General features: G+C 44.9%; 1 protein-coding gene across 1 annotated transcript in view; it reads right to left on the bottom strand.

Annotated features, from left to right (window-relative positions):
- Positions 1–1850: 1850 nt before the first annotated feature.
- The window catches only part of LOC147433366 (derlin-2-like), a 36489-nt gene continuing 15981 nt past the window's right edge, over positions 1851–22358 (bottom strand). The window contains exons 3-6 of the mRNA XM_086492954.1: positions 3618–3832; positions 3276–3359; positions 2347–2400; positions 1851–2267 (exon numbers count right to left, since the gene is read on the bottom strand). Of these exons, the coding sequence (XP_086349080.1) occupies positions 2070–2267; positions 2347–2400; positions 3276–3359; positions 3618–3832 (551 nt within the window). The 3' untranslated portion in view covers positions 1851–2069. The remainder of the gene's footprint in view (positions 2268–2346; positions 2401–3275; positions 3360–3617; positions 3833–22358) is intronic.

The raw sequence follows: 22358 nt of genomic DNA, 5'->3' as shown, positions 1-22358 counted from the left end.
CCAATGTTTTGGAGCTATTCACAATCACTCCACTATTCAAGAAAGAGTTTTCCAAGACAATCATAAGCTATTGTGCATCTTCTTAACGATGAGCCAAAAGCCCTACATTATCCGCATGTACAAAAACATGATCATTACATTCCTCATCAATGGCTTCTTGTTGCATAAACTCTACAATGTGTCTCAATCCATCAATGAGTAGCCCAAAGGGAGTTGGTGAAAGTCGACATCCTTGTTTAACACCAACGGTGCTTGCATTCCTCGTCAGAAGCATGATCATGCATTCCTCGTCAAAAGCCTCCTTGTTGCATTACCTCAAGTACTATGTGTTCCAATCCATCAATGAGTAGCCCAAAGAGAATCGGTAAAAGTCAACATCCATATTGAAACCAAAGGTGCTCATGAAAAATTCTAAAATTCCCTCCCATATACACTCAACATATCACCTTCTCTTAAATATGAGAAATTCCACGCACATGGTCTCTTGGCACTTGAAATTCCTCCATGTGTCCCCAAAACTTCTCCCTGGAAAGATATCAATAGCTCCTTGCAATGGTGAGGTGTTCCAAGTACCTTGGCCTTGAGGTTCCGGCCAATCATAAGTGGAATAAATGCAGTAGACAATGCTTGAAAGCCAAAACAAAACCGTGTGCAATGCAAGAGAGATTGAAAGCCAAAAAGAGAGCCTACTATGCATTTGAGACCATGTGCAATGCAAGAGAGGTTAAATGTTGGGTTCTCAAGAAATATCTCTTTGACAACTTAGGTGATACCAATGCTTCTTCATGGAGTAGAAGGGATAGTAACATCTCTTAAGTCCGATAGGAAAGAGTTTGAGAACGTCCAAAAGCATTTTCTTGCAAACTTCCCTGAAGTCAACTAAAGATCGTACATGCTCTTGGTTCTCGAGTCGGGATCACTTCCCATTGAGGTTATGGGTATGGAGAGTCTCAAAATGTACATGGTTGAGATGCGAAAAAACAATTCACATCGTCTTTCAAGAATTAAATGATAAGCGAGTAAATAATTCCAAGAGATGGACAAAAGCAGGTTCCAGACAGATGCAACTAATCAAGAAGTGGTTTGGGAATGGGGCTGCAGTACACTTGCTTCATGATGCCTCGACAGGCTTTGAAGTGAATGAGACTTTTTTACAATGCCAATGTAGCAAGCATTGGAAGAAATCTAGAGGCTTACGCTTCACACATTACACCAAATATGTTGCCCTCAACTACAAAACCATCTTTTGCTCTACACCTGCCCTCACATGCTTGAGCCTACCCCATTGAGTGCAATTAGCACCCTCGCCTCCATTTGATGAAGCTCGCGTTCTCTACGATGCAGCCCAAGGTGTTGGGGAGCACATCAACTATTCAAGTTATGTCCCCCAAAAAGTTTGAGCATCACACCCTACTTGAGTGCGCAGCTTTTGATCACATTAGATCTTGCTTTCTCCTCATCTTCAACCAGGAGGCCTCCCTACACATTCATCTGCCAACCACGATGTGAACTCTCAATTGGATGCACATTTCTGCAATCCTTGAGCCTCTAGAAGACATTAATAACATCGTCATTTCTTTTCTTCTCTCTCTCTCTCTCTCTCTCTCTCTCTCTCTCTCTCTCTCTCTCTCTCTCTCTCTCTCTCTCTCTCTCTCTCTCTCTCTGTGGCAAGTACACGCAGGCATGCACAAACAACAGGATGTTGATAAAGCATGGAATGTTAAGTAAATTCAAGGACTTCGCCTCTAGTTCATAACATACTGCCTCATTGCACTAAAAAAACCTTAAGAGATTTGATAACACCCCTTCCATTGGTAACTCTGAGCATGCCCCTTCCCCCCCCACACAAAAAAGAGAATCAGGTCTCCTAAGAAAAGATACACAGGCCTGTTTTGTAATATACTACACACATACAAGGGAGTGAACTCTCGCCAGTAAAAGAAAACCTTCCCAAAGCAATTTTCCGCAGTAAGTATCACACGGATAGATTCAAACACGGAAGTGACAAGCCTTGTGCAAATTGTAACTTCGCTGCAGCTCCACTCATTCGAAAGCTGAAATTTAGCCTTTCAAAAAGCTCTTTGGGCATCCTCTCTACGATCACCATCGACTCCAACAGCCCACCTGTCGTTTGCTGGTCTAGGGACCACCACCGTGTCTTCTGGAAAAAGGGCCTTGACAAAGGCAGGTGTCTTTAAGAAGTGGCGGCCAGTCATGAGAGGATATACATCTTCTAAGAAATAGTAAGCATGACCCGCAAGCATGCCCTGCGATTCCCAACACCATGCTCACGGTTAGTAAATAGAATATCAGCTTATCAATAGTAGCATTCATGCAAGCTCATACCAAAAGATCAACCCACGGACTGCTCCCAACAATAATCGAAAAGCCAAGGAGCACCTGCAATGGCAAGAAAGGATCAGTGACAAATCAGCTAAAAATCACCTAGAGAGCTGTGTTAATTTAGTGAAGGTTTAGGATTGATTTCCAAATCAAGCATATACTGACACCTGATTGACATGTAGCTTAAGTTGCTGATTAATGAAACATTAATTAGCCAAAAAAATTGGTTAGAAGTATCCATGATCTTCAGCTTGCTTGAGCAAGCTCTCAGAAGTGAATATGGCACACATCCAAAAAACCTTTTTGACAGTTGGCATATGACGTTTTAACAAATTGCAAGAGTCTGCCTCAATGAATCTAATAGAAAAAATGTTGTAAGGACAAGCTTCATGAAAATCAGAGAGGTATACAGAACAAACAAGCGCAAATTTGACTCACTCAGCACCGAGGCAGAGTCAACACCAGAAGTCAAGCCAAACTGAAGTTATTGTAGCTTTTCCAGCAAATAAAGTGATAGAATCACAAGGCCTGCCTAATTTTTTTGGCTTAGCTAAAATTCTGGACTCCTCTTTAACTCTCCCCCTTTATTTTGCGAAAGAAGAGAGTGTACACTTGCATAACTTAATTTGCAAAACAAGAGAGTACTCATAATGTGACCTTTTCAATCTCCCTCTTTAAAATGTGGCAGTGATTGCAAGGCTAATCAGTGAGCATGTTAAGACTTTTACAAACAACCAATACATTATTTTCCTCCATGAAAAAAAATCAGGAAAAATCAGAAAATGAGCACCGAAATTTTGTTAGCCCAAACGGTCCATGCCATTTTGCTTTAACCCATGAGACATCTAATGCGGCAGGCCCAATAACACAGAAGTAAGGGCAGTTCAAAGAAGACCAAATTCCTTAATCTAGCCAAATTTTAACATGCTTACCCAAGGCAAGTAGGGCGCCGTAAAAGTAAAAAGTCCAAGAAAACTCATGTGTACGTGTGGGTTGCGTTTACTCCAAACGTACACCTGCAAATGAGTACCAGCAGATACATTTATTTCCCAGCAATTATACAGGCTTTATGATAAACGACATCAGATTGGGTGCATAAAGACCCAGGATTGATTCGCAGCAGCACATTGGTTAACCCCCCCCCCCCCCCCCCCCCCCCCCCCCGGCGGGGTGCGAAATATTACCAAATATAATAAGAATACTAATCAAATAATGATTGAACTACTTCAAACACACCCCGAATACTAAACTAATAATGATGTGTTAAGGGTTACCATCATGAAAGTGAGGGAGTTGCTCAAGAACAGTATTCTTGCCAAGGACTCGGACACTAATTGAAACATTCCACCAAGAAGAACAACTCCTGTCAAAAGAGTTCCACCAAAAAAAAGCATGTAGAAGAAATCTGCCGTTCGACCCCTGAATGATGTCTCCTCAAGCAGTTTGCAGTATCGTGCCAGGAAAAACATGTGGAACAAAAAATCAAGATCTGCAATAATTAAAATAATCTTAAATCAGAAGCTTAAAATATGTAACAACCTTCTCATAGAGAAAATAAAACTGCTACAAATTGTATTATTTTTTGCTTGTGCTTTTGCAATCCCCAGGAAAAGCATCTACACTTCGTAACATGACAAATTGTAAAATTTGAAATAAGAAACAAGCTCACGTCAAAACACACATGTAGAAAATATTTTCACCTGAAAGGAGCATGAGTTTGATTCGGCTAAAAGATGATCGCAATATCGTATTGTTAGTCAAATGGGGCTATTATGTGCCATAAAGTTCAGGGGAGAATAATGACACGATATAAAATCTATAACTAGTAAAATGTGCGGTTTCAATGTCTTTAACTTGTTATAAATTCAAGTTCAGATTTTGGTGTTAAACCGGCACGTCTAAATTATGGTATATAGTTCATAACTTGTGATATGAACATGCCATATCTCTAAGATTAAAACATGTACGCAGAAAGAGATGCCTGATCCATGGCGCATATATAGCCCAAAAAATGGCATGACAAGATGGTGAAGATACCTGCTCGTTGACATTTCCACTTGAGTGACAGTTGGTATCAGAAGATACCTGCCCATTGACATTTCCACTTGAGTGACAGTTGGATGGTACCAACTATAGCATGTGGCAAATGACTGCCCAGTTTAGCATCATGAAGAAAATCAAGATGGATTTGGATTTGCCAAAGGGGCTTTATAAATTCATGTTAATGCTGGAGTGCGGTCCATTTCATATTGGATTGTACACAATGTGTTGATACATGAGAAGGTGATGACGAATGCCAAGTAGATATGGGACTATTGGGCGTTCTGTAAGGAAGTCACCCCCCTAGAGCATGTAACGGGATGGCACCACGTGCCAACAAAAAAGAACAGAAGCGACACCTTTTAATACTTCAAAATAACTGAACTGAAAGAGATGCAGGACACACAAGATGCGGAGTGGCAGAGTTCCACCCCAAGAGAGCACTGGCCCCAAACCCTAGCGCCCCTTTCGGTGTTTCTTTATATTGCTTCAACTCAGTACAACGCCGGTACTCCGTCCTCTGCACTTCCACGCAGAAACGTGCCAGAGAATGAGCCCATGGCGCATATTTGAAGGCCCTTGGCCTGAAAAGTTGTTTACAATAAAAAGCTTCAAGTCAAAAACATCTGGTCCAAAAGCTCCTGACCCAAACTCTGTCATCGCTTTTCACGGAAATCCGCACTGCCACGTCAGCAGCCTGTCAGCACAATCTGCAGGCGTTCATACAATGCCACATCATCAGCCAGCCGTACAGCAGCCACATCATCAGCCTGGTTACGCAAGGGTAGTGTGTGCATGTGGATCTTGCTTTATTTTTATTATAATCCCCTAGGTACTTGGACCCCATCGGACGGGGCCCCATAAGTTGGTAAGAACTCTTTATTCAAAATTGGCCCACTCTACTGGTAACTTTCTTACGATAAGCCCTCGCTGCTGCTGCACCCTTCGCCGCTCGCCATCGCTCCCCCTTCCCTGCGCCCGCTGCTCGCCCTTCCCCCCCTATCGCGCTGCCTGCTGCCTCCATCCCCCCCCCCAATCCTCCGCTCGTGTGCGTCACGGACCTTCAGCAGCTTCATGGACTTCTGACAGTTTGATTGGTAGTCGAGCTCCCCCTTCGCTTTCCCTTGCGATAGTAAACACAGAGGGCTGCTCGTGCTCCACCCCAGAGGGACTCAGATGAAGCCCCCTCGACCGACCCCGCCGAGCCAACCATCCGACTTGCTCTATCGCCAACAGAACAAGCGTGCCTTGCAACAGAGGTGGAGCACCTCCAAGCCACCTTAGAGGGGAAGTGTGAGACCTCCTTCAGGCCCATCTCTTCTGAGGTGGGAAAGATTGTCGACATTCAGCTTCTCCGGCGAGCTTACTATCAGATTGAGTTTGAGACCCCCGAGATGGCTTCCAAGGTAGCTCAATGAGCCCATTGGCCCTTCGTGTGGTCAGGGCTCACTTCAGACAATGGCGCCATGGATTCAACCCAGCTACAGATGTTCTTGCCGAGGAAGCAGATTTGCCCATCTCGACTTGCTTCCCTGGACTGAGGAGAGAGTACCTCTCGCTCCTTTCCAAGATTGGTTCCGCGATTGGAACAGTCTTGGAGACTCCTTGCACGGCAGCGTCAGTTGCTGCCAAGGCAGCAGGCATTCCAACGGTTCACGTTCAGGTTCGGGACTCCCACTATCCCCCAAAAGTAGTCCTCCTACCGAAGGTGAGTGGTGACTGGTTCCGACAAAAGGTAAGAGTATTCGGGTCTCCCGAATCAGTGCTTCATCTGCCGACAGATTGGCCATCTAGCAAGGGTCTATCCTCGTCGGAGACCTCACCCTACGGTGCAGACCCAGCCCTCGAGGGCGGAGCAGGCACAACAGATAGGTACACAAGGCACTCAGGCTGGCACTTCAGCAAAGCCCGGTGCCCAGGCAGCAGATGGCTGGCAGCAAGTCCACGGCCGCCTGCGACATAGGGGAGCTCGCCCCACTGCTTCCCCCTAGTGGCCGCCTTGCGCCAGTCCAGTAGCATTGGGTTCCTACACGAAACCGTTTCGACCCTCTTCAGCAAGAGGACATAGTGGAGCCTCCCGCCACCGCAGCCTCGCCACCACCAGTCCCCCTCCTCCCCGCGCCCCCCACTACGGCTTCAATCGCTTCTCCTGACCCGCCTCGCGCCCCTCCTACACAGGGGGCTAGACAGTCTTCAACAGCCCGTCGTTCTCTTGGTAGTGCTTTCGCTACGAGCCGAGCGGCTCGGGAGGGACAGCCCTACTTGAGGACGCCACTTTTGGTTCAAGCCTCCCTTTTGGCAGTAGTCCCTCTAGGACGTAATTGTACGATTCAGGAAAGAGTCACAGCTATACTTTCTATGGCAAATCTCGCACAAGGCTTTTGGGCAGAAGCTGTCTAGACAGCAGTGCACATCATAAATCGTTCGCCTAGTACGTCATTGAATTATGAGATTCCAGAACAATTATGGTCTAAACGTAAGCCCCTCTAAGACCATCTACGTGTTTTTGGTTGTGAAGCTTATGCTCACATGCCTAAACAACTTCGACAAAAGTTAGAGCCAAAGTCACACAAATGTATTTTCATTGGATATGGTGCAGATGGAGTGATGGGATATTATAGCTGGGAAATCCATTGCGGAGATTGCCAACTTGAAGAAAACACTTAGCAACAATTTTGAAGATTTGGGGGATGCTACACGCTTTCTTGGCATGCGAATCCAACGAGATCGCAAAGGTCGTATTCTTGAGTTATCTCAAGAAACATACATTGAGAAAGTTTTGCAGCGTTTCAATATGTAGGGGGGGAAAGCATTGAGTACCCCAATGCAAGCATTCTTGAAACTCAGCAAGGAAGATGCACCCAAATCTGATGCCGAGCGAGCAGAAATGGCTAAGGTACCATATTCTTCGGCAGTGGACAGTCTCATGTATGCTATAGTGGCCACAAGGCCAGACATTGCTTTTCTAATGGGAGTGGTGAGCCGATATATGGCAAATCCTGACAGCAAGCATTGGGAAGCAGTGAAGCACATTCTTAGGTACCTCAAAGGTACGGTCGACAAGTGTTTACGCTTTGAGTCAAGCCCGATCACTTAGCGAGACTGTTTGTGGCCCAGATCTTCAGATTAATGGCATGCCCGAGACGATTGTCTCCGACGGGAACCCCAGATTTACGAGTTTGTTTTGGAAGGCAATTTGGGAGAACATTGGCACGCGGTTGCAGTTCTCATCATCTTTCCACCCGCAAACTGACGGGCAATCTAAGATTGCCAATTCTAATACTAGAGCCACTGAAGTCTCTTTGAGCTTCAGGGATACTGAGAGCTGACAGTATTCTACTGTAATGACTTTATGAAATGGAATTCCCGATAATATAATATTGATTTGTTCTTGACTTGTTTAAGTGCAGGAACTGATAGACGAAATGACTGCAGCATTTTGGTCTGAATGATCTCGATAGAAATGGTTGCAATAGGGATTAGTCAATCGGGCATATATGAGATCCTGAGTGGATCTAGATGCTGTTGTTAATTGCATTGCCGATAAATCATGGTCTAAGATCCGAATGAAGGTTGAATGTGATTTGTCATGTAATGTCCTGTGATGTCAAGTGATGTCCTGTGACGTCGTGTGATGTGACTGTCGATTGGTACAAAGCTTCCTAGTGCGTCAGTACTAACATTCAGTGTCTGCTAAGACAGTTTATGGCTTCTGTCTATTTTGCAGGCGTAATCGAGGGCGATTACAATGCTTTCGAAAGGGGGTGTCACCAGGAGGTGTATTTTTCCTGTTGCCTTCCGTAAATAAGTACTAGATATTTTTATTTATTTTTATTTTTACTTGTTTTCCCCGGAACCCTTGAAAAGGTGCAAGTGGACATTGCATGGCCAGTGTGAAACGGCTATGGCCGAATAGGTTTCTCACAGCGGGAGTCTGGGTTTGTCAGTCAGGGATTGGTCGGGCCAAAGTCACTTATAACTTTATAAGTCAGTGGGAACTAGAGAATTAACTCAAAAGGGGTAAATTGGACACATGGCGGCTCCAGGCCGTTTTGCCACTTCCATCAGCAAGAGGGGGCGCCCAATTTGAGAGAGGAGGCTGATTTTTGAACACAAGTGACCTACAGTGTGTGTGTGAGTCGTGGGTGCAGGTCTACAGCTTTAATGGAAAGCTTGCCTTCTCCTCTGTCTCATGTAGCGCGATGACTTGCTGTTGTGCATCTCTCTCTCCCCTTTGGCACATATGGTAATGCCCCACTAGTTGGGCTACTCAGATGAACATGTACAGTTCTGGGGTCTATGCGCGTTTACCAAGGCAGGAGCCTTCTGAACAAGAACCGGATTAGCTAATTGCTAATCCCCCACAGGTACGCACAGTTCCATCGCAAAAGATTGCGAGTTCGGAGAGTTTTCTCGCGTGAAAACTCGACCAATTCACAGGGGAACTGTCCCATTGCGTGCGGGAGCCCTTGGGACACGCGTAGGCGTGTTCACTCCGCTAAAAACAATCCAAAACAGCGAATTACAGCCTGCTGTGTTTTGCTGCAGGTTTAGGGTTTCGCACCTAAACTGCAAGGGAACACCGGGGGAGCCTTGTGAGAGCCTTGGGATGCGTGTATAGGCTTTTGGGCACCCGGCAGTGAAAAACAGGGAATTACAGCCCGCTGAATTTCTGTGACAGCTCACCAGAAAGCTTCCAAATAGCGAGGGAATCCGTCCTAGATAGGTGCTTTTGACCTACAGGGGTTTTTGCGCCGTTATGCTGCCAAAATCAGGTCGAAAACCTGCGTTTTCAGCCCTCGCCAGGTTTGGACAGCTTTGTGAAAGCTTGTGCGAAGTGGTCGGATCGTCTACCTTAATTTGAATAAAGAAATACCGAAAGGGGCGCCAGTCTTTGGGGCCTACAGGGTGTCGTTCTCGTGTGCGCAGTGACATTCTAGTCGCTGGACGCAATGTGTTCTCTTCCCTTCTCAGTGCTCTGTGTAAAGTTAACAGGTAATTGAAATAGTACCGCCCTCTACGTTGTACAGGCCGGTTATATGGTTCCATCGACGGGATAGTCACTTTTTCTTCAAAAAGTGCAGCGTGGATTGTTGTGGGTGAAAGCAACACAGAGCTTGTCGATATGGCAGAGAAGAGAGACCAAGTACCTGAAGAGGGATCTTCCTCACATGGCACAGAGAAAATTCCTTCAACTCTTCAAGAAGAGGACAGGTTGTTTAGAACTCAACTGCGTTGTTGCATGGAGATGTTTCAGCAGTTGGCTAACAACCCAAGGATGTAGGAGTTCTTACATGCTCCGACACAGGGTTTTCAGCCTCCTACACAAGGCATGACTGAGCCGTTGCAGGAAAAGGAGATTTCCAATGCGCAGAGGACTTATGATGCTCGAGGGAAAGCCCATGTGGTTGAGCGACTAGCGGTGTCCAATGATCCAAAGCAACTTGCTTTAGCTGGACAGGAACCGTTTGTGAATGGTCAAGGGAGTAATGAACACGCTATGCGTCAGACCCTTCCATTACCTAATACTTATCTTGGTTATTTTGGAGGTGGTTCAGTGTTTCAAGCTATGGCTAGACCTTCCACAGGTTATATGCCAGGGAATGTGTTCGGAACAATGCAAACTGGCATGGGTAACCCTATGTACACGAACATGGTGTCCAACCAGATTTTCAAGGTGCCTATGGCCAGTTTCGAGTGCTTGGAACACAATTTGGTATGGCTGGTTTTTCGCAGCCATACATACAAAATGCAGATATGACAGGTAAAACAGTTGATGCGAGTGCTGGAATGAACAATCATGGAGCACCACTGTTACAGGCACCTGTTTATGATAATGTGGCTCCTTTGAGTCAGCTTAAGGATTACAAGAAAGGTGGGCAGGGAGTGAAGTTTGAAACTTTCAGAGGAACTGAGGATCAATTGAAGGCTTTGACCTTCATACAGCACTTCGATGCAGCTTATGCTGGAGGAAACTTCACGGAATCTTCAAAGATACGCAAGGCTGCCACTTTCTTGAAAGGGAATGCGCTTCAATGGTGGACCGCATTGCTGAACCAGGGTCAAGGCCCAACAACGTGGATCCAATTCAAATAGCTTTTTGCGCCTACATGGTTGACAAACACTTTTGAAGTGGATGTGATGACAGAATGGCACGAGTTGAATGCTAAACAGTGTGCAAATCTGAAAGAGTACAATAAACAGTTTTGGGCCGCACTGTTGCCAATCACCTCTTACAGGTTTGTGCCATTGTCAGAACAGATTGAGAAGTATTGTTGAGGATTGCCCAAGAAAATCAGGGACTACTGCACAAAGACTACTGTCATGAATATGTTTTAGTTGATAGAGAATGCAAGAGTGGCCAGCAATCTGTCGAAAGCAGATTCCGATGGATTTAACAGCCACAAGAAAGGGTCCCAGGGCAAACAGTTTTTAGCCAAGGGCAATGTTGCAGCAAAGCCTTCTGAGCCTCCCACAAAGAAGCCCTCCACTGAAGAAGGTGATACGTCCAAGAAGTAGTCTAAGTCTTCTTCGGGACAAGGACAAGGACAAAAGAGGCATTTTTCTGGCAAAACTTTTGAAGAACGGAAAGCTCTTAGGGAGGCCAAGAAATGCTACATTTGTGAACAGGAAGGACATTTTGCAAATGAATGCCCACAGAAGAAGTCACAGGATAAGGATGACAAGTCAGACCATAAAGGGAAGAAGCCAAAGCCAAGTGCAGGACTTGTTCCAGATTTGGTTGGAGACCAGCCAAACACAGATGCCACGGAGCTGTGCAGAGCTTGGGGCAAAGTTAGAGACCAGACAGTGCTGGTTTTCTTTGATCCAGGAGCCCGTGCAAATTTCATATCACCAGAATTGGCATCAAAGTTGGGCATTCGTGCAGAGGAGATGGGTATGACAGGGGAAGCAGGTTTGGCATGCCCAAGTCATTCAGAGCCTGTTACTCCCATTTTGGGGAAGCCTCGTCTGCACATTCAGAGCTATGTGGATGCGGAAGAATTTCATATTATGCCACTTGAGGGATGTGATGTGTTACTGGGTATCCCATGGTGTTACAGGTTGCATGCTATGGTGGATACTGTTAGGGAATAAAGGCCTAAGTGCCTTGTACTTATAACTTATAAGTTAAAAAGACTTATAAGTGAGGGGGCCCAAGTGTGAATGGCCCCCTAGTCACTTACTCATATACTCAAAGGTGAAGCCCAAATGAAATAGCGTGGCTTTTTCCCAAAAATTAAACGAGCTCTCTCTCTCTCTCTCTCTCTCTCTCTCTCTCTCTCTCTCTCTCTCTCTCTCTCTCTCTCTCTCACGTTTTCTCTGCGTGAGCTTCTTCAACGCCTCTCTTCTCTTCTCCTTCACTCTCATTGCATAGGACAACAAGTGGGCTCTCTCTCCTGCTCCCCCACACATGGTATCAGAGCTTTAGGGTTTCCAAGAGAGCCATCTTCGCAACACAGATCAGAATTCTGTTTTTGCTCGCTGCGGGAAGGATATTCAACCGTTTTCGATCAACTCTGTCGCGAAGGGATCCTCTCACCGTGTAGAATCGACCTCCGGTGACAGTTTCCCCAAAATTAGGGTTTCAAAAATTGGCGAACAGCAGCCTATTTCTGCTGAAATTGACCAATTTCGGGGTCAATTTGACGCAATTTCATTAGGGCAAGGCTCACAGGTCAATCTTACAGGTGTTTCCACCAACGAGGTTCTGAAAATTCAGCAAAACAGGTGTTTACAGGTCTGATTTTTGCCCTAAAACAGGGAATTTCAGCAAGCAAATGATGTATACACCTTGTGGAAACCTTTGGTAAGGGTTTGGCAGTGAATGTACGCCGTTTTGGGGTGATTTCGCCTGAAATTTGCTCGCTGTTTTTCTGTAACAGCAAGCTGTTTTTTGCCCGATTGCGCACATTTGGGCGTGTTTAGGTCGGCAAAACAGGGTTTCAGTGTTTGCAATCACTCAGAATGGCTTCTAGCAGTGAAAGTGGCAATTTGTTGCACATTCGCAAGCTTGAAGGCGCCCATAACTTTGCTATATGGAAGAAGCAATGTTATAATGTGATATTGCAGAAGAAACAGGCGAAACCTATTAAGTTACAGGGTGTGAAACCGGTTGATATGGAGGTTGAAGAATGGGAAGAAGTGGACGAGTTGGCTCGCTCTACGATCATGCTTTCGGTGTCTGACAATTTACTCTTCAATGTAGAGAATGAGCAGACAGCATGGGGCATGTGGAAGCGTTTAGACGAGTTGTATGCACAGCAGAGTGCTTCCAGTAAAGTGTATTGGCTTAAGAAGCTTATGGATCTTCGCATGAAGGAGGGTACGCACATGTCAGTGCACCTCAATGAATTCAATTCTATTTTCAGCCAACTGACAGAGCTGAAATTCACGATTGATGAGGAGTTCAAAGCTACTTTTCTGCTATGCACATTGCCCGAGAGTTGGGATGTATTCCGGACAGCTCTTAGTAACTCAAGTGCGTCACTTAAGTATGCAGATGTAGAGAGTTCTCTCTTGATGGAAGAGATGAACAGGAAGAACACCACAGGCGGGTCTTCTAATGCATTGCACTTGAGAGGCAGGTCTCAACAGAGGGAGAAATCTGACAGTAAGGACAGGGCACGCAGCAAATCTCGTAGGAAAGATGTTGTGTGTCATCATTGTGGAAAGAAAGGGCATTATAAACGGGAATGCTATGAGTGGAAGAAAGAGAAGAACAAGGGTGCTCAAACTGATGCAAAGGACAAGGGAAATGCCAAGAAGAGCACTGTGTTGATTGAGGAAATCAATGTTGCTAGTAGTTGTGACAGTGACAGCAGCACTGACGTACTCAATGCCTCTTCTGTGGATGCACATACCCTTGCTATGGGTTCTGATGTGGACATGCATACTTGGATTCTTGATTCAGGTGCCTCCTTTCATGTAACACCTCATAGGGATTGGTTTACACAGTACTCAGGTGAGGTGCAGGGCACTGTTTATTTGGGAGATAACTATACATGTGACATTGCAGGTATTGGCAGTGTCCAGTTTTCTTTTGCTGATGGTATGACTTTTGTTTTGCACAAAGTGCGTCATGTGCCACAACTCAAGAAGAGTTTGATTAGTACAGGGCAGCTAGATGATGCAGGCTATCACACCACTTTTGGTGATAGTAAGTGGAAAATTTGTAAAGGGGCCCGGATTGTAGCCAAGGGTTGTAAATCGGACACTTTGTATCCTTTGCATGTATCTAGTGTGCGTGACCATGTTGTCGCCGTAACCGAGCAGCCAAGTGTTTCTTTGTGGCATGGCCGGTTGGGACACATGAGTAAAAAAGGAATGGAAACTCTGTCTCGTTGTGGTTATTTGCCGTGTTTGAGGTATGCTGATTTTTCTCATTGTGAGCACTGTATTTACGGAAAGCACAGTCAAACACCGCACAAAAGGTCACTTTCTTTGAAGTCTGACAGATTAGACTTAGTGCATTCCGATGTATGTGAAATGCCACAGTTGTCTTTAGGGGGAAAGAAATATTTTGTCTCGTTTATCGATGATGCTACACGTAAGGTGTGGGTGTATCCAATACGTGCTAAAAGCGATGTTTTGGATACTTTCAAGAAGTTTCTTGCGTTTGTTGAGAATCAAACTGACAAGAAGCTTAGGTCTTTGCGCTCAGACAATGGGGGGGAGTATGTATCAAAAGCATTTATTGACTTTTGTGCTACTAAAGGTATTAAAAGAGAGCTCACGGCTCCTTTTAATCCCTCTCAGAATGGAGTTGCAGAGAGATTGAACCGGACTATCCAAGAGAAAGTTCGGAGTATGCTGTCACATGCTGCATTACCTCATGGTTTTTGGGCAAAAGCTGTGCAAACAACTATTCACTTGATTAATCGCTCACCTAGCAAGGCTTTGGGTGGAAAGGTGCCTGAGGAGGTGTGGTCTGGCAAGCCACCCTCATATGCACATTTAAGAGTGTTTGGTTGTGAGGCCTATGTTCACATCCGGAGTGAACTGCGCACCAAACTAGAACCAAAGTCTCATAAATGCATTTTCCTAGGATATGGTGAGGATGGTGAAATGGGGTATAGATTATGGGATCCCGCATTACGGAAAATCATACGCAGCAATGATGTCATCTTCAATGAGAATTGCATGCACAAACAGCCCACAAAGGTCGAGGAAGTGCGACGGGTTATTTTTCGTGAAGATGTTACATATGGACAGCCAAGAAGACCCAATGTTCAGCAGCCTTTACATGCTGAAAATCAGCCATTAGCTGCTGAAAATCAGCCCCAACAAGTTGCCATTGATGCACCACAAGTAGAGGAACAGGTTGATGCTCCTAGACCGCCCGTTGTTGCGATGCAACCGGCTGAACAGCCTGCTGTTTTTGATGGTTTACAGGCTGAAAATCCACCTGTTATGGATCATTGGGTGCGTAGGTCTACTCGGGTGACAAGGCCCCCCGATAGATATGAACCGTCTTTGGACTATGTCATGCTTACTGATTGTGGTGAGCCGTCTTGCTATAAAGAGGCTATGCAACGAGAAGACAGTAAGAAATGGTTCAAAGCAATGGTTTCGGAAATGCAGTCTTTGGAGAAAAACCATTCATGGGACTTGGTTGATTTGCCTAAAGGGCATAAGGCTCTGCCATGTAAATGGGTTTACAAGACCAAGGTCACATCTGATGCTTCTTCTAAGTACAAGGCACGTTTGGTTGCTAAAGGGTACAAGCAAAAGCATGGTGTGGATTTTGATGAGATTTTTTCTCCTGTTGTAAAGCTTGCCACATTACGTCTTGTTTTAGGCCTGGTTGCTTCTGAAGATATGGAGTTAAAGCAAATGGATGTCAAAACAGCGTTTTTGCATGGCGATTTGCTTGAGATGATCTATATGATGCAGCCAGAAGGTTTTGTGTCAAAGGGGCAGGAGAAGAAAGTATGTAGACTCTTGAAGAGCTTGTATGGTTTGAAAAAGTCTCCCCGTGCATGGTATCACAAGTTTGATACATTCATGAGGTCTCAAGGATACAAAAGAAGTAATTCTGATCACTGTTTGTATATCAAAACGGCAAGTGATGGATCTCTTCTATTGCTGATTTTGTATGTTGATGACATTCTTATTGCGGGTAAAAATGTCACGGAGTTGGATGCATTACAGCAAAGCCTAAAGAATCGCTTTGACATGAAGGATCTTGGTGATGCTAATCATATTTTGGGCATGCGTATCTCTCGAGATAGACCCAACAGGCGTCTGTATCTATCTCAACGAGATTATGTTAATAAGGTGCTACATCGTTTTCATATGGATGGGGGAAAGGCACTTGGTACTCCGTTGCCTCCATATGTAAAACTAACTGCACATGACTGCCCAAACACAGATGATATGCGGGCTGAAATGGCCAAGATTCCTTATGCATCAGCCGTTGGCAGTTTGATGTATGCTATGGTTGCTACACGTTCGGACATTGCATTTGCGGTGGGAGTGGTAAGCAGGTACATGAGCAATCCTGGCAAAAAGCATTGGGAAGCAGTGAAGTGTATCTTGAGATACTTGAAAGGCACTAAAGACTTATGCATTTGTTTTGGGAAGAGTGAGACATCTGTGCATGGCTTTACAAATGCAGATTTTGCTGGACATCCAGAATGCAGGAAGTCTACCTCTGGATATGTGTTTACTTTCACAAGAGGTGCAGTTTCTTGGATTTCCAGACTGCAAAAATGTGTTGCTTTGTCTACCACTGAGGCTGAGTATGTGGCTGCCACTGAGGCATGCAAAGAAGCTTTGTGGCTCATGCGTTTGGTAGAAGAGCTTGGCATTAAGTCACCGGTTCCTGTGCTACACTGTGATAGTCAGAGTGCTATTATGCTTGCAAGGAATCCTGTTTTTCATGCCAAGACAAAGCACATAGAGGTGAAGTATCATTTTATCAAAAGTGTGCTTGATGACAAGAGCATTACACTTGTCAAGGTGCACACAGATGACAACCCTGCAGATCTTTTGACCAAGAGTCTTCCAGCAGAGCGGTTTGCATATTGCCGTCAGATGATGGGTGTTGGATGAGTAAGTGCATGATCAGCTGTTGTATCATAGTTAGCTGATTCTTTGATCTCCCAAGGTACATTGCCTTTAGGTGGGAGGTTGTTAGGGAATAAAGGCCTAAGTGCCTTGTACTTATAACTTATAAGTTAAAAAGACTTATAAGTGAGGGGGCCCAAGTGTGAATGGCCCCCTAGTCACTTACTCATATACTCAAAGGTGAAGCCCAAATGAAATAGCGTGGCTTTTTCCCAAAAATTAAACGAACTCTCTCTCTCTCTCTCTCTCTCTCTCTCTCTCTCTCTCTCTCTCTCTCTCTCTCACGTTTTCTCTGCGTGAGCTTCTTCAGCGCCTCTCTTCTCTTCTCCTTCACTCTCATTGCATAGGACAGCAAGTGGCCTCTCTCTCTTGCTCCCCCACAGATACTTACAACAAAAAGATTACCCTTGTACATAGAGGAAAGACTCATGTCCTTGATGTAAAGCTTAAAGGCGAGTCTGTTCCAGTTGTTTCTGCTTCTGCTATTTCATCTGTAATAAAGAATCATCTTTCTGCGTACTTGATCTTTGCAAAAGAAGTACCTCAAGTTGTATCTAATTTGTCTACCTTAGATAAAGACAGGTCAACTTTTTTGAGTGGTTTCAGTGATTGTTTTTCAGACTCTTTGCCAAGGGAGTTACCTCCTGAGAGACCTGAGGATCATACTACAGATCTTGTCCAGGTTCTAGTCCACCGAATAGACCACCATACAGGGTTAGTGCAGCCCAGCAGAAAGAGATTATGAGTCAGGTCAACGAGCTTTTAGAGAAGGGGCTGATTCAGCCCAGTTCATCCCCTTTTTGTTCGCTTGTACTCTTAGTGCAGAAGAAGGATGGCTCATGGCGCATGTGCATTGACTATCGCGCCTTGAATAGAAATACCATCAAGAATAGGTTCCCCATACCAAGGATAGATGACATTCTTGATCGGCTTGAGGGAGCGTCATTGTTTACAAGAATAGACCTAAAGAGTGGGTATCATCAGATGCATTAGGCCAGAAGATGTCCATAAGACTGCGTTCAGGACAACATTTGGTCTCTATGAGTTTCTTGTTATGCCATTTGGTCTCACAAATGCTCCTGCCACATTTAATAGAATGATGGACAGAATTTTTAGACCACATAGAAACTTCGTGGGTACCTTCTTTGATGACATGATTTTCTATTCAAAGTCTGAAGAGGAGCATAGGGATCACTTGACTGCAGTTTTCAATGAGTTACGTACGAACAGGCTACTCATTAATGCGAAGAAGAGTGAATTCTTTTTGCAAGAGATTCACTTCCTCGGGCACATTGTTTCAAAGGATGGGGTACGCATGGATCCCGCTAAAGTGGAAGCAATTAGGTCATGGCCACACTTAAAGTCCGTACATGACATTCGAAGCTTTCTAGGCTTATGTTCCTACTACAGGAGGTTCATCCGAAATTTTGCTGAGATTGCTTCTCCACTCCATGCACTACAAGGAAAAGGAGTTACTTTCAAGTGGACAGCCAAGGAAATTTTAGCGTTCAAACACTTGAAAGAGAAGCTGACTTTAGATCCGGTAATCATTTTGCCAGATCTTTCAAAACCTTTTGTGGTTCAGTGCGATGCGTGTGGCCATAGTCTTGGTGCAGTTCTAATGCAGAATGGCCGAGTAGTCGCATATGAGAGCAGAATTCTTTTGAAGACTGAAAGAAACTTGCAAGTCTATGAGAAAGAATTGCTGGCAGTAATTCTGCTCTCACTAGTTGGAAACACTATCTGCTAGGGGCTGATTTTGTTGTCCAAACAGATCATCAAACCTTGCGATATTTTCTCACACACACGAAGTTGTCTGAGAAGCACATGCGATGGGCAAACATCTTGTCAATGTTCCATTTTCAGATTGTGCATGTGCAAGGGAAAAAGAATGTGGTGGCTGATGCGTTTGTCACGAAAGCCCCAAATTTCAGCAGTGTCAATTCCGTACCATTGTAAACTAGACGAAATGAAGACACAATATGCTGAAGATTCAAATTTTGCAAGGATCTATGACCAGCTTGTTAATGGGCAACATTATGAGCACTATATGCTTAAGAATGACTTTCTCATGATGCATGGAAAGTTATGTGTTACCAAACAGTTACGGCCAAAGATTTTGATGGAAAGTCATGCTCCACCGTATGCTGGGCATCGTGGAATTGATGCGACAGTGAAAGGGGTTGAGGCATTCTTCTATTGGCCAGCTTTGCGTCAAGATGTTGACACATTTGTAAGATCATGCTTAGTATGCCAAAAAGTCAAATTTGATAGACAAAAGCAACCGGGACTGTTGCAGCCATTGCCGATCCCACATAGGCCATGGGAAAGCATAGCAATGGACTTTATCTTTGATCTTCCAAGGACGCAAACAGGCAATGATGGGATTTGGACTATCATTTGTAGGTTCAGTAAGCAGGCCATTTCATTCCTGTGAGGAAGAAGATAAAGCCGGAACACATGGTCAAGATATTCATGAGCAATATCTTTAAATATCACGGGATGCCTCAGTCAATTGTCAGTGATAGGGATCCACGTATGACGAGTCTTTTCTAGAAGGCATTGTTTGAGAACATGGGCAGTACGCTAAAGTTCTCTTCTTCGTTTCATCCGCAAACTGATGGACAGTCAGAAGAGGCAAATTCTACTGTCCTGGACCTACTCAAATGTTATGTGTCAGAGCACAAGGCAACTTGGGAACATCATCTTCCATTGGTTGAATATGCTTACAATAACACTGTGCATACGTCAACAGGTAAGGCACCATTTGAGATAGTGGAAGGAGGAAAGAAAGTCCCGCCCATTTTGCAGACTAAGGACAAGATTTTCTAAGGCAGACAAGTATGTGCAAGATATGGATGAAACATACAGGAAGATAAAGATTGCTCTTGAGAAGACTCAGGCTAATCGTCACCGTCGTGAACTTGTATTTTCACTTGGTGATTGGGTGCTTTTGCGCTTTGAAAAGGCTAGGTTAAGGAAAAGGAAAGGCAAGGAACGCTTGTTTCCTAAGCTTAGTATGCGATATTATGGTCCTTTTCAGATTTCAGAAAAGATCAGCGATGTAGCTTACAGGTTAAAGCTACCAGAAGGCTGGAAAATACATAATGCTTTTCATGTCAGCCTTGTAAGACCCTTTGTTGGTGATGTGCCATAAAATATACTTGATGAGGAACAACCTGAAGTGGAAGAATTGGATGAAATCCTTGTTCCTGAACAAATATTGGCACATAAAGAAAGAAAGGTTAGAGGAAAGGTTGCAAGACGCTATTTGGTGAAGTTCAAGAACTATCCATCATTGGATGCTAAATGGATAGAAGAGTCTGAATTGGTTGATTCACCTCAGCTATTGCAATTGTATCTTGAAGCCTTTCAGATGGAACCCACAGTGACTTGATGTACCCTTCTCTGGAGCAAGGCAAGAGCATGGTTCATGATGCTCAAGAGAGTAGTTAAGCAATTGTATCTACTCTTTCCATACAGAATTTAGCTAGAGAAGTTTGTGCTTGAGAGTACACTAGAAGACTTCTATGCTTGATATATGTGTCGTAGCCAGGTTGGTGGGATTGTTTAATCGTCCAAGCTACATTTCCAGAAGCATGTATATCTTGGATTCCCATCATAGAATATATGTGATATCAGGAGATACCGCATGTATTATTGGCATGCAAGCGAGGTCGCTTGCAGTATTTCAAGGGTGGGGTGTGTCACCAGGAGGTGTATTTTTCCTGTTGCCTTCCGTAAATAAGTACTAGATATTTTTATTTATTTTTATTTTTACTTGTTTTCCCCGGAACCCTTAAAAAGGTGCAAGTGGACATTGCATGGCCAGTGTGAAACAGCTATGGCCGAATAGGTTTCTCACAGCGGGAGTCTGGGTCGGTCAATCTGGGACTGGTCGGGCCAGTTAGCACTGAATTCTGATGAGTATGGAAGCCTGTGTGCGCCAAATGAAGTCTTGGCCACTCGGAAAGTCACTTATAACTTTATAAGTCAGTGGAAACTAGAGAATTAACTCAAAAGGGGTAAACTGGACACATGGCGGCTCCAGGCAGTTTTGCCACTTCCAGCATGAAGAGGGGGCGCCCAATTTGAGAGAGGAGGCTGATTTTTGAACACAAGTGACCTACAGAGTGTGTGTGAGTAGTGGGTGCAGGTCTACAGCTTTAATGGAAAGCTTGCCTTCTCCTCTGTCTCATGTAGCGCGATGACTTGCTCTCGTGCATCTCTCTCCCCCCTTTGGCACATATGGTAATGCCCCACTAGTTGGGCTACTCAGATGAACATGTACAGTTCTGGGGGTTTATGCGCGTTTGCCAAGGCGAGAGCCTTCTGAACAGGAACCGGATTAGCTAATTGCTAATCCCCCACAGGTACGCACAATTCCATCGCAAAAGATTGCGAGTTCGGAGAGTTTTCTCGCGTGAAAACTCGTACAATTCACAGGGGAACTGTCCCATTGCGTGCGGGAGCCCTTGGGACACGCGTAGGCGTGTTCGCTCCGCTAAAAACGATCCAAAACAGCGAATTACAGCCTGCTGTGTTTTGCTGCAGGTTTAGGGTTTCGCACCTAAACTGCAAGGGGGAGCCTCGTGAGAGCCTTGGGATGCGTGTACAGGCTTTTGGGCATCCAGCAGTGAAAAACAGGGAATTACAGCCCGCTGAATTTCTGTGACAGCTCACCAGAAAGCTTCCAAATAGCGAGGGAATCCGTCCTAGACACGTGCTTTTGACCTATAGGGGTTTTTGCGCCGTTATGTTGCCAAAATCAGGTCGAAAACCTGCGTTTTCAGCCCTCGCCAGGTTTGGACAGCTTTGTGAAAGCTTGTGCGAAGTGGTCGGATCGTCTACCTTAATTGAATAAAGAAATACCGAAAGGGGCGCCAGTCTTTCGGGCCTACAGGGTGTCGGTCTCGTGTGCGCAGTGACATTCTAGTCGCTGGATGCAACTGTGTTCTCTTCCCTTCTCAGTGCTCTGTGTAAAGTTAACAGGTAATTGAAATAGTACCGCCCTCTACGTTGTAGAGGCCGGTTATAGGGGGGTATGTCACAAATTGGTGACGTGGCTGCCCGGTACACACACACTCTCCTCGCATGGACAGCCCCCGGAAAAATCCGTTGGATGATGATGTGGCTGCACCGAACGGACAGGCCCGCGAAATGCAGAGATGCTGACACGTGGCAGGCTGTACGAACGTCCACGTTTTACGACGCTGTTTTTGGGCAGATTTGCGTGGACAGCTTTTGCTTTATTTGGCTACGCAATTGGAGAGAGAGAGAGAGAGAGAGAGAGAGAGAGAGAGAGAGAACTAAAAGCTCTGCTTTATTTCTACTCAAAAGAGAGAGCTTGTGAGAGACAAAGAGCTTTTGCTTTATTTGGCAAGGCTTTTTATTTTCAGCTTTTGGGGCTCTACTTTTGGCATCCCTTGTAAACCTTTAAATAAGTGGGCAGGCCTCCCACTTCTCAAAGCATCTGCACACAGAGTCTGAGAGTAAGAGCCTCCCACTCGCTTGTACTTTGAGTTGCAGATTAATACAAAAAGAAATACGGAAAGGGACGCCAGTCTTTGGGGCCAACATCTCTAGGCACAGAACTCCATCGGGCCAGTGTCGAATCAATCGTGAACTGTAAACTGTGAACTGTTTTAAAGTGATTTCTTGTGGTGTCACAATAGATTCTTGACTTGGGAGTGTCCCAAGTCTGATACATGATGCATCCATCGTGGGTTATACGGATGCAAACTATGCGAATTGTGTCGACAATAGGAGATCGACATCTAGCTATGTCTTCATATTTGTTGGAGCAGCAGTATCTTGGAGGTCATGTCTTCAAGATTGTACGTCGTCTTCCACTACGGAAGCAGAGTGTAAGGTGCAGCGGAATGAATGTTTGAACTTTGCTC

Source organism: Adiantum capillus-veneris, chromosome 20 (genome assembly GCF_014529385.1).
Source record: "Adiantum capillus-veneris isolate H3 chromosome 20, ASM1452938v2, whole genome shotgun sequence".
NCBI lineage: Eukaryota > Viridiplantae > Streptophyta > Polypodiopsida > Polypodiales > Pteridaceae > Adiantum > Adiantum capillus-veneris.
Note: the sequence above shows the minus strand (reverse complement) of the source record. Positions and strands in the feature narration are given on the sequence as shown.